At 39.0% G+C, this 12,802-nt stretch overlaps 1 protein-coding gene across 2 annotated transcripts in view; it reads right to left on the bottom strand.

The window, feature by feature from the left end:
- Positions 1-12,802, bottom strand: part of RPGR (retinitis pigmentosa GTPase regulator) — a 54,584-nt gene that overhangs the window by 16,055 nt on the left and 25,727 nt on the right. Inside the window, exons 10-14 of one of the 2 annotated variants that reach the window (XM_036305912.1) lie at positions 12,082-12,264; positions 10,069-10,237; positions 7,372-7,466; positions 6,970-7,035; positions 3,574-4,515 (exon numbers count right to left, since the gene is read on the bottom strand). In XM_036305912.1, the coding sequence (XP_036161805.1) occupies positions 3,574-4,515; positions 6,970-7,035; positions 7,372-7,466; positions 10,069-10,237; positions 12,082-12,264 (1,455 nt within the window). The remainder of the gene's footprint in view (positions 1-3,573; positions 4,516-6,969; positions 7,036-7,371; positions 7,467-10,068; positions 10,238-12,081; positions 12,265-12,802) is intronic. The other variant, XM_036305913.1, reaches the window with a different exon arrangement.

The raw sequence follows: 12,802 nt of genomic DNA on the forward strand, positions 1-12,802 counted from the left end.
GCAAAGAACTCAACTACACAAAACTCATAGGAAGTCTACTCCAAAATCCTCCTTGATAAAAGAATGTAAAAGAAATCCTCATGTCCAAGATATAGGAGGGATTGGAGAAGGAAATCAGTTGAAAAGGGAGTTATGAATAGCTGCATTATATACACTGAAAGTGTTAAGGGAAGATTGAAATTACACTAGTAGAAATCTAGCCTCTCTAAAATTCAATATCTAAGATTAGTTTCTCTTTTCAAATAATTAGTGACTGTGCACATTTAATTTTTATTTTACTAGAAACATCTGACAAGCAACAAACAGAATTACAGAATAGTCAATGAAGAATACATTGAGAGTACATAAAAATATTTACTGAGAATGAAGTTTCTCACAGTACAGTTAAAGCGTGGAAATTATAGTTTAGAAATACAGAATTACAGAAGACAAGAGACATTAAACTTGTCATAACTTTTTAAGAGAAAAGAACAATAGTTTATAGAAAACTAGGTTAATTTAAAAATACAATTCTTTCTTAAAAATGTCTTATGCAAACAATGCATATGATAGAGTAAATCAGCCTAAGAATAAAAGAATTTAAGGGTTAGAAGTATGGTTATAATATTATCTAACCCACTCCATTTTACAGATGAGAAGACTGAGGCCTAATGAGTAGCTTTGCCTGGCCAAGAAATACTTAATGTTTTGCATACTTCCTAATTATAGGTTTAAGTTAATCTCCATTTCATTATATATACTGCCAGACAGTATCTAAAAGAGACTACATTATTAAGATCTGAGCTCTGAATCCAACTGTCACTTGGTAGATTGCTGCAAAAAGGACACATAAAAGGTAGAAAAGACAGCACTACTAGTATTTCTTTAAAATGTGAATTACTCATGTTAGCTTTTGAATACCATTGATTCTTATAAAATTATTCTATGTGGTAGGTCAACTATAATCAGACTGAAAATAAGTGTGCTAAATATTTATAAGAGATCAGATGTCACCCTAACTGGTTTGGCTCAGTGGATAGAGCGTTGGCCTGAGGACTGAAGGGTCCCAGGTTCGATTTCAGTCAAGGGCATGTACCTTGGTTGTGGGCACATCCCCAGTAGGGAGTGTGCAGGAGGCAGCTGAATCGATGCTTCTCTCTCATCGATGTTTCTCTCTATCCCTCTCCCTTCCTCTCTGTAAAAAATCAATAAATATATTTTTTAAAAAGAAATCAGATATCTTTATAGCCCTAATGATCTGTGCCATTTTTGTATACACAAACAAAATATTCTTATAGTGTACTCCTATTTTCTAAAACTATCTTTTTTTTAAAATACATTTTATTGAGTTTTTACAAAGAGGAAAGGAGAGAGATAGAGAGCTAGAAACATCGATGAGAGAGAAACATCGATCAGCTGCCTCCTGCACATCTCCTACTGGGGATGTGCCTGCAACCCAGGTACGTCCTTGACCGTAATCGAACCTGGGACCTTTCAGTCCGCAGGCTGACACTCTATCCACTGAGCCAAACTGGTTTTGGCTAAAACTATCTTTAATGAGGAATATGTAATGTTAATTATCAGCTTGGACTTTTTGATGTTTTCTAGTTATAGAGTAATAATTTGGGGAAAACATTTACCAAGATAATAGTTTAAGAGAAGCCAAAATTTACCAGTTCCTTGTGTTGTCTTTATCAGTTGTTATTGTACCACATGTAATGAACCATGACATAAAATCAATTTAATAAAATGTATTGAGTAACTATTACATGTAAGGCGATCAAATATTTTGTCTAGACATAATCAGGTCAAATTTAGTTTGTTATTTCAGTTCCAAATAATGTGGTAATACATTATTCCAGAATTTTTTGGAACCTGGTGGATTCAGAAAAATTTTAGAACCATTTTCTAAAACTTGCTTTGAATGCACTGGCATTCTGAACCTCTGTACTTCATGTTCTTTCCCCTTTTTTTGATATGTTTTATCTCTCTCATATTTCACAGATCCTTTGATTTTGCTCACTTTTCTGGATGCTTTTCCTTCACCCTGTTTTCCCAGCCTTTCACTCCCACCATTGCTTGTCTCCTGGTATTTCCCATCCTCTTTCTCATTGTCCTCTTTTCCCTCCTTACCTTTTCTCTTGTTTTCTTCCACTTCCCTTTTCTCCACTTCCCCCTCCTTCCTTTCCCTTTCCTGGCCTTCCTCCTTCCTTTCTTCCCCCTCTCCTTCCTCCCCTTCCCCTTCTTCCTCCCCATCCTCCTCTCCTTCTTCCCCTTCCCCCTCCCCTTCCTCCCCTTCCCCCTCTTCTTCCCCTTCCCCCTCCCCTTCCCCTTCCCCCTCCCCTTCCCCCTCCCTTCTCCCCTTTCCCCTCCTCTTCCTCCCCTTCCCCCTCTTCTTCCTCCCCTTTCCCCCTCTCTTCCCCTTCCACCTCCCCTTCTTCCCCTTTCCCCCTCCCCTTCTTCCCCTTCCCCTCCTCCTTCCTCCCCTTCCCCCTCCTTCTCCTCCCCTTCCCCCTCTTCTTCCCCTTCCCCTTCCCCTTCTTCCTCTTCCCCCTCTTCTTCCTCCTCTTCTCCCTCTTCTTCTTCCCCTTCCCCCTCTCCTTCCTCTCCTCCCCCCTCTCCTCCCTCCTCTTCCCCCTCTTCTTCCTCCCCTTCTCCTTGTCCTTCCTCTCCTCCCCCCTCTCCTTCCTCCCCTTCCCCTTCCTCCTCCCCTTCACTCTCTCCTTCCTCTCCTTCTCCCTCTCCTTGCCCTTCCTCCTCCCCTCCTTCCTCTCCTTCCTCCCTTTCTCCTTCTCCCTTTCCTTCTTCCCTTTCCCCCGCCCTTTCCCACTCTCCTTTTCTTTCCCCCTCTCCTTCTTCCATCTCTACTTCCTCCTCCTCCCTCCCTTCCTCTTCTTCCTCCCCTTCTCCCTCTTCTTCTTCCCCTTCCCCCTCTCCTTCCTCCTCTTCCCCCTCTTCTTCCTCCCCTTCTCCTTGTACTTCCTCTCCTCCCCCCTTTCCATCCTCCCCTCCTCCCTCTCCTTCCCCTTCACTCTCTCCTTCTTCTCCTTCTCCCTCTCCTTGCCCTTTCTCCTCCCCTCCTTCCTCCCTTTCTCCTTCCCCCTTTCCTTCTTCCTCTTCCCCCTCCCTTTCCCACTCTCCTTTTCTTTCCCCCTCTCCCTCCTCCTCTTCCCCCTCTCCGTCTTCCATCTCTACTTCCTCCTCTTCCCTCCCTTCCTCTTCTTCTTTCCCTTCTTCCTCTTCTCTGTCTTCTTCCCCTTGTCCCACTTGTCCCCCTTCCTTATCCCCTTCCTCCTCCTCCTCCTCTCCTTCCCCCTCTCCTTGTTCCTCCACTTCCTCAATCTCTATCCCTTTGTTTATTTCCTCCTGATGGCCTTGTTCCCTCTCTTTTTGCTCCTGTTTCTTCTCCTCTTCTAAATTGTTCTCTCCCTTACCCTGGCTCTCCATTTCTCCTCCTCCTCTGTCTTTTTCCTCTTCTCCCTCTTCACTTTGCCTTTGTTCCACTTGTGAATTACTCTCCTTCCAGATTCCCTCACATCCACCTTTATGCACATCTTCTGCTTCTCCCCCTGACTTTCCATTGCCTTCACTCACCTCTGCTCTGTTTGTAAGGTCATCTGATAGGCTCTTTGCTTCCTCCTCCTCCTTTCCTCCAGGCATCTCCACATTTTCCTCTACCTCTTGCTCCTCTATTCCACTTCCTTCTAAATCCTCTGCTCCTTCCTCTTCCTCTGGAATTTCTGGCAAGTGGTCAGACTTAAAATCATATTTTGCCATGAATTCGGATATTTTGAGTTCAGTATATTCCTCTTGTTCAATACATTTTCTGCTATACCATAAGTTTTGGTCAGTTTCCATTTCATCATCATCTTTTTCTCCACTACTACATTCTACTGACTCAGGCAACTCGAAGCCATCAGTTGTACTGTGCTGACTTTCACTTTCACCTTCCAAGTAACTATATGGCTCCTCTATAGATTCTCTTTCATTGTCAAAGATCCCATCTTGCTTGTTCCTTTTCCTTTCTTTAACAAAATAATTTTCTTCAAAATCCTCATCAATATTCATGACTCTACTTGGCAATTCATCAAGGAATCTGTTAATATCTTTTATATTCTCTTCACTTTTTCTTATATCCTTCAGACCTGCCATTTCTGCCAGCATAGTTTCCTTCTCAGAGACCATTTCTCTTTCTTCTGAATCTTTCTGACTGCCTTCTCCATCACTTTTATTTTCTATTTCCTTATCATCAAGTGGATAAATACTATTTTTAAATCTAGATGTCTTTTTTTGTAAGCCCTTCTCATTGGTATCAGCCTGAGGCCCAGGTTGTCCTGAGTCATGACCTACATCCTCATCTGAACATGCTTCCAGCTTCCCAGTTGTTGGTACCATGAATGTTCCTTCAGCCAACATTTGTTTATATGATTTTCCTTCTTTCATTTTTTGAGACATCTCTTCACTTTCATATTCATTGCTATCATCATTTTCAGTATGAGCTGTATGCTGCTTCAATTTCTCAATTGACTCTTGTTTCTGTAAATTTTTTGAAGTAATTGTCATACTTCTATTAGTTAACAAAGGTAACTTATTTACTACAAAAACTGCCAAAATTTCGCATTATCAGTTTCACTAAGAGAACAAAAATGTCCAGTTTTACCAAACATTTTGCCTAGATTTTGTTTTCTTTGGGGATAATTTATGCTGCTCTCTAAGTCTATGGTACATTTAATTTTGATTTAGTAACATTTGTCTGTATTTAACTTTCAAATTCTTACTACTTGGTTTAATTTTGCCATTACTTGCAGTACCATCAATATTTATTCTCTGACCCTTTTCTAAATCTGAATAAATTCTTAAATATAATACATTTTCAGATTGATTTTGCAAAATATTGTATAAAATTTATACTTCTCTTGCATGCAGTGCAGTTCAGTTTAATTTTTTTCTACCTTTCTTATTGTTTTAATTATCAAATTTTGATTGGTCTTTCAATTCCATAAATTTCACAAAATTAAAATAAATGAAAATGTGAAATTTCTAAAAATTGAAAAAAAAAGAAATAGAAGAAAATAGCTGGGATAAAAACTGAAAATGAAATCAACATACTAAATAATAATGAATATATTTTTCTTTTCAAAACAAAATCTTGGGTTTTCAAAATTTTGACCCTCTTATTATATTCTTTAATTACAATAATTTGCATACCTAAAAAAACACTACAAGGAAAATACTTAAGGTTAAAATGTAAGATTTTAATTAAAACTATAAAATTAAACATTGATATTTGAATGATACATTAAGAATTGAAGCCCAGCCCACATGGCTCAGTAGTTGAACATTGATCTATGAGTCAGGAGGTCATGGTTCAATTCCTGGTCAGGCACGTGCCCAGGTTGTGGGCTTCATCCTTAGTGTGGGGAGTGTAGGAGGCAGCCAATCAATGATTCATATCATTGATGTTTCTATCTCTTTCCTCCTCTCCCTCTCTGAAACCAATAACAAAATAAGGCAAAAATCAAACTGTTGACCTAAATTTGCAAGCTAATAGGTTGAATATTTCATTAATTTGAATCTCTGGGTAGTAAAACCTCACTAAATCAAGTTTTATAAATTGTGATAAGTGTTAGGCCCAGAAAGAGGTCATAATTTTTTTTGCTAAAGAAATTATTTAAAAAGCACAAATTAAAAATTAATATATAGAAATACTATAATAAATTTCTTTTTATTTACCAAAGTAAGCCTGATAGGGCTTCTAATTAAAAAGAGTATGTGAAGTATAAAATATATTATCAATTAAAAAAGAAATCTTTCTTTATCTGTTTGTTCTAGGTCCTATTCTTTAGAAAGTCATAATTCTTTCATGAGCCCTGATAGAGACAGAGGCCCATGTGCCAGAAATGATTCCTAAACGTATATGCCTTTTTTCCCCCCAGAGAAAAAAAGCAGCACAGGAGAGGCAGAGCCCAAAGTCTAAGACAAGAGGAAGGAAAAACACAGAAAAGATGTCTGCTCGGAAGTCAAAATCAGTCAACATTCACTGAGCTTCCACCACTGTATTAAAACAGCTCTCCCATATAGAAAAAAAATGCTGTTATTCACCTTGTCTCTGTCAGTAAAATAAAGATAAACCTAATGAAGATTAATACTAAATTTTTATAATTTAGCAAGATGCTCTTGCACTTCAGTTACTTTTAATGATTGTTAGCTTAACAATGTGTAAATGGCACTAAAAGTATAAATGAAATGTTTTCTATAGCCTTCTTCAATTTATTTTTCTCCAATTTATTCTTCTAATCCTCAAACTCCTCATACTTTCACCCCACTGGTCCATAAAACTAGGAAAAGCAAGTGATTTTAGGGGAGACCTTTATCTCTCCACAGCTGTGATAACCAGAATATTCCTTCCTCTTGTTATTCACTTGTTATTCATTACAGGTCTGTTTTTATCAATCATGCACAATTTCTGACTAATTTTCAAATGTTTAATCTTATTTTTATGCTACCAATTCCTTAATAAATTAAAGCCTATTCCAAACATTGGAAAAGCCATTAAATATTTTCACCAAAACCACACAAAAGATGTCAATGTAATTCTGTAAGGTCAGAACAGTTACTCATCCAAAGCAATAGCAAAGCAATACTCAAGTAAAGTCAGAGAGCCACGCTGATAAACAGTAGGCTCTTCCAATGCTTAAGAACTACAACAATACTCTTTTGCCTTTATGACAAGAAATAATGGCTATTCTGACTTGTTAAGCGACTGCAAAGAGCAAATTTCAGCATTGGAAATGAGGTCAATCTTGTTGCATTACAGAAAATACACACCAACAGAACAAGCCCAAATTAAGGCGATCTACATTATATTCCTGTCTTTTCAATTCTAAAGTGAATGCTTACCTTTCTTGTGTTCTTTCCAGAAACCTTTCAGAGAAAAAAAATTTAAACTGTTCTTACCCACCATAATAAAAATAACTCTGTATATTATACCTTTTGTTTTTGAATTGGTGATAATTTTAAAGACTTTTCATTGGAATTTAGGCTCATCATATGTGTCTGAAATAAATAAAAAATAAATGTTCTAAAAACAATGAAGACTATATATATATATATATATATATAATTATATATTTATACATTCTATTATATAAATAATACAAAACAGCTCAGATAGTAATAAACTCACAATTGAATACTTATAATGTGAGTATTGAAATGAATTTTATTGCATGCAACCTATACCTCAATAAACCTGATTTAAAAATAGCAAAAGGAAACCAAAACAAAAAGCATTCTATGCATATAACAGAACAGTATAGGAAATACATATACATACAAATACCTTAAGAAATTCAAACTTATATCTAGATACATAAATAAGAAAGCCATTACCATATTTAACACATCAGTAGTTTCTCCAAGGCTTTTTGAATCCACTGATGAGCTGTCTATATCCATCACTTTGGTCATTTTATCTTGAAAATAATCTGAATGATTAAAAGATAAAAGAGAAAAACAGATTTCAAAGGAAAAGTGAAAGACAGCTGGATAATAAACAAAATTATTCTGTAATATAAAGTGCAGATGTAATTTTATGGAAGGTCCTTTAACCACGTGTTAAGGGAATTGAACAGAATTCATTCCAGTGATAATTGGTTTTAAAATTTCTTTTTGCAAATTTGAAGATTTTGACACTGATGAGATAACAAATGCTGCATCCATATGAACAGGAAAACACTATTCTTTTGGGATCAATACTACCCAGATATCAAGCACTGTGGAAGTGAGTCCGCAAAAAGGGACCCAATGACCCACATCCTCCTGATATGCATAACTCAGTGTGGTAACTTTACACATTTTATGAGATTAATCTGTATGGCCAGTAAAATAAAGCTGACATAATTGTGATGTTGTGTCTTGGTCCCACATGTTCTTTCTTTCTTGGATCACTTGTTCTGGGAGAAGCCATGTTGTGAACATCCCTAGGGAGAAGCCCATGTGCTGAGGAAGTGAAGCCCCATGACTATGGCCATCTGAGTGAGCACGGAAAAGTATTTGCCAGGCCCAATCCAGCCTTCAGATGACTGACAGCTTGTCTACAACTGCATGAAATGCCCTGAGCCAGAACAACTCAGCTAGACCGCTCCTGGATTCCTAATCCTCAGAAACTGTGTGGGATAATAAATGTTTGTTGTTTTAACCCTATAAGTTTCAGAGTTATTTGTTATGTAGCAACAGATAACTAGTACAAGCACCTAGAAACTCATGGAAAACTCCAAGGTTATCTATATATATATATAAAAGCCTAAGCAACCTTTACAACCAGTCAACTGAATGGCTGGTTGACTGGTTGCTATGATTTGCAGACCACCAAGGGCAGATGCTCAACACAGGAGCTGCCCCCTGGTGGTCAGTGTGCTCCCAGAGCCAACCTCATGCAGTCGGCCAACCTCCTGCGGCCCCTCCCCCAGCCGCCCTGACCCCAATTGGCCCCCCACCTTGATCGAGGGCAGGGCCAGCTGGCCAATTACCCATGGCCCCTCCTCCCAGCCGCCCAGCCAATCGTGCACCAGGCCTCTAGTTAGTATATAAAGATGCTCTACTATTTCCCACTGACCTCACATTTCCCTCTAGCTGCCAGTTAATTCCTCTGCTCCTCTTCCTCACCAAAATATGCAAAAGAATTTATCCACACACCCTATCTATACTTCATTTCTTCATTTCCCATTCATACCTCAACTCTTAACACTGGATTCTGCCCTGATCTTCCCCTAGAACTACTCTTGTCAAGAGTACAGTGGGGCCTTGACTTACGAGTGTCCCGACTAACGAGTTTTTCGAGATATGAGCCGTCTCTCGGCCGATTTTTTGCTTTGAGTTGCGAGCTAAAATTCGGGTTACGAGCCAGCTTCAGATACCCCACCGCTAGTTGGTGCAGCGAACGTCACAGTGAACGCCACAACATCAGCCCAGCATCACGTGTCTCACTCGTTCACTTTAAGCAGTTAGCTCTTAGTTGAAGCATCAGTGTTGTGCTCGTATTTGTGCTTGCAGTTATTTTGCAAAACTTTGTTTTTTGGGTGTCCAGAACGGATTAATGGCATTTCAACTCATTGTAATGGTGAAAACTGATTTGACATACAAGTAAATTGAGTTACGAGCTCCATCACGGAACGAATTAAACTCGTAAGTCAAGGCCCCACTGTACTAAAAATTATCTCTGCCATAGTCCTTAATCCCAAATATCTTCTTCATTAGAAACCTACTAATGACTCTGATCTCCTGGTCTTGGCTTCTTGTCCTGCCTCTATCATCCAAGCACATGCCCTGAAGTAACATATACATACTTGTAAGATACACAAATGTCTTTAAACAAAATTATTTAGAAGAGGTATGTAATAGCTAAAGAGCTGGGATTACAATTTAAAACATAAAAGCTATATTTAACAGGTAGTGAGGTGGAGGTATTAATAATAACCATGAATATATTTACTAAGGGGTTTCTAGGCTAAATGCTAAGTATTTTATATGCCTTACACTTAACTGTCACAATCACTCTCTAAAATAGGTATTATTAAACTCATTTCAAAGATAGGGAAATTGAGGCTTATAAGTCAAGCCTCAATTTATTAACAAGTCACATAGTTAATAAATATCAGAGCTATCATCCGGCCCCAGATCAATTTAACTTCATACACCAAAGCTCTTAACCACTACGCTATACTACCTTAAATGCAGAACTTCACACAGGTCCAGAGGACCTGCATTCAAACCCATTCACTTCATTTATAAGCTGATCTTGGACAAGTCACTCAATCTCTTCAACCCTTTCTTTTTTCAATCTATAAAAATAAAGAATATAACTCCTATCTAATTCACAGAGTTGCTTCAGGGTTTAAAGGAGACAATGTAAGCTAAAGTACTATGCATGCCAAACACTGCTTGCTATTTGATTTGAGTTCAAATGAGTGATTTCAGTCTTTAGGAAGAAAACAGTTTAATTGAAGAAAACATCTTAAGGTAAACATGAAAACAACAGGAATAAAAGCTACATATTTTTCTCAGAGCAGGTAGAATATCAAACATTACCTGGTTCCATGGGCTTTATGGAGTCCTCCTTTTCAGTCATTTTCTCCGGCAGATTATTTGTAAATATGCAGAAAGGAACTGAACTTGGGGAAAAACAAATAGATGACCCAAGAGTCCCTTTAATTGGAGGTAGCGCTTGCATCATTTGAAGAGAATCTGGGGATTTCTCCTTTTTTTAAAAAAAAAAACACAGTTAAATAAATTGTTAGATGTTTTATACATTTCATACAGACATCAAATGCCCTGTGGTTGATAAAAATACTTGAGAGAGAATTCAAAGTTGACCAACATCCCACACCATCCTATATCATAAAGAGGTAATATGCAAATTAACCCTCACACCCTCACAAGATGGCTGCTTACGACCTGGCTGACAGGGGGGTTAGTGAGGGATGACCAAACGACTGAACAAGCAGGCTGCATGGGGTGACCAGACCAGGAGGGGGGTTAGTGAGGGACCACCAAAAGACTGAACAGCAGGTTGCGTGGGGCAACCAGGCCAGCAGGGGGGGTAGTTGGGGGTGACCAGGCCGGCGGGGGGTGCAGTTGGGGGTGACCAGGCCTGCAGGGGGGCAGTTGGGGGCAATTAGGCTGGCGGGGGGGGCAGTGAGGGGCAACTAGGCTGGTGAGGGGGCAGTAAGGGATGACCAGGCTGGCAGGGGGGGGGCAGTTAGAAGTGACCAGGCAGGCAGGGAGGGGGCAGTTGGGGCGACCTGGCCGGCAGTGGGGGGGCAGTTAAGGGCGACCAGGCCAGCAGGGGGCAGTTAGGGGCGATCAGGGAGGCACACAGAGGCAGTGAGGGGCGATCAGGATGGCGGGGGTGGGCAGTTTGGGGCAACTAGGCAGGCAGGCGAGTGAGCAATTAGGAGCCAGCAGTCTAGGATTGTGAGAGGGATGTCTGACTGCCAATTTAGGCCTGATTGGGCCTAAACTGGTAGTTGGATATCCCCCAAGGGGTCCCGGATTGAAGAGGGTGCAGGCTGGGCTGAGGGACCCCCCACCCCGCCGTGAACGAATTTCATGCACCGGGCCTCTAGTTCATTTTATATAATCCCCAAGAGCTCAAAATGTTTTGTTTTGTTAACTCTGTATCAAAGTTGCTTTAAATTGTCAATTTGCATGCCTCTTTTTCACATGATGGTGAAATATACATTTGTTTTCTCTGCCTTCCTTGAGAAACAAAAAATTACTCATGAGACATAACAACAACCACAAAATGCTTATGGGATATATATCAATCTTTCCATAGATACTCTTCCATAAAAAAGTCAAACTAAATGTATTACCTCAAAAGGAATACATTTTGCAACTTAAACCAATTTTTTAAAAAAGGAATGTCTCGCCTGGCCAGTGTGGGTCAGTGATTGAGCATAGAGCTATGAACCAGGAGGTCACGGTTCGATTCCCGATCAGGGCACATGCTAGGGTTTTAGACTCAATCCCAAGTAGGGGGCATGCAGGAGGCAGCCGATCAATGATTCTCATTCACCATTGATGTTTCTATCTCTCTCTCCCTCTCGCTTTCTCTCTGAAATCAATAAGAAAATATTTTAAAAAATTTTAGTATCATTGAAATAATTTTAAAGGCCAGAATAAGACTCTCTCAATTTAATTGAAAAAATATCCCCTTTCTCAAACTGAAGTCCTTATTTCTTTGTTTTCCATGTTTCATTGTTTATAGCATATAACCTTCCACTACTCATGAGATATAACTAAAAGATAAAAGCAAAGTAAAAGTCAATTCACATGCAGTTGAGAAAACAACTCTCAACATTCAATCTGAGGTGATATTAGCCAAAGTTATTCAGAATAATTTAAATTTTCTAATTTGTATATTTAACAGTTTAAATGAGTTCCCTTTAAAAGCTTATAAAACCTCAATTCTAATAATTTTATTTAGTAAATGTTTCTGGCAAGTCTCTTCATAGATTTAAAGAGAAAATGGATCTTTTTCTTCCAGTTTTCTTTGTAGTAACAGACAATACTATTATGTAGATTAGGCCACAATCATACCCTCTCTCTTCGGCGCATACGTGCTGATAAAGTTCTATGCAATATGTTTCTTGAGGTAAGGTCGCTGATGGACAGAGAAGCTGCTGCAGGTATGCGAGAATCACGAATTTTCCCAAGTTCAATTTTTTCTATAACAGGTCGTGGAGTGGCAAACACTACCATGTGACATCCACCACAGGCAACCTGCAGCATAAATTGACAGATAATTTAATTGACACTGGCTTCAAACACAAGTAGGTTTTTAGCAGTTTTTAGCTACAAAACATTTACTTAGTGGTAGACTTTCTATGCTGAATGACTCTCTCTCTGGACATACACATACTCACACACACACACACACACACACACACACACACAATTTATAATATACAGTTGATTCTTGAACAACACAGGTTTGAACTACACAGGTCCACTTATATGTTTATTTATTTATTTTTTTGTAAATAGACAGTTGGCTCTCCATATCCCTGGGTTTCACATCTGTGAATTCAACCAACTGTGGATTGAAAACAGTATTTCCGATCCACAGCTGGGAATCCAAAGATGCAGAGGGCTGACTGTATGCATTGTTCTAGCCATCCTATCTAATAATAAACAAACATGGTAATTAACCATACCTCTGCTACGCTTCCCATTGGATAATCAGCAGGATATGCAAATTAACTGCCAACAAATATGGCGGCCAGCAGCCATGCAGCTGAAGCGAACAGGATGCTTCCTT

Source organism: Myotis myotis, unplaced genomic scaffold (assembly GCF_014108235.1).
Source record: "Myotis myotis isolate mMyoMyo1 unplaced genomic scaffold, mMyoMyo1.p scaffold_m19_p_4, whole genome shotgun sequence".
NCBI lineage: Eukaryota > Metazoa > Chordata > Mammalia > Chiroptera > Vespertilionidae > Myotis > Myotis myotis.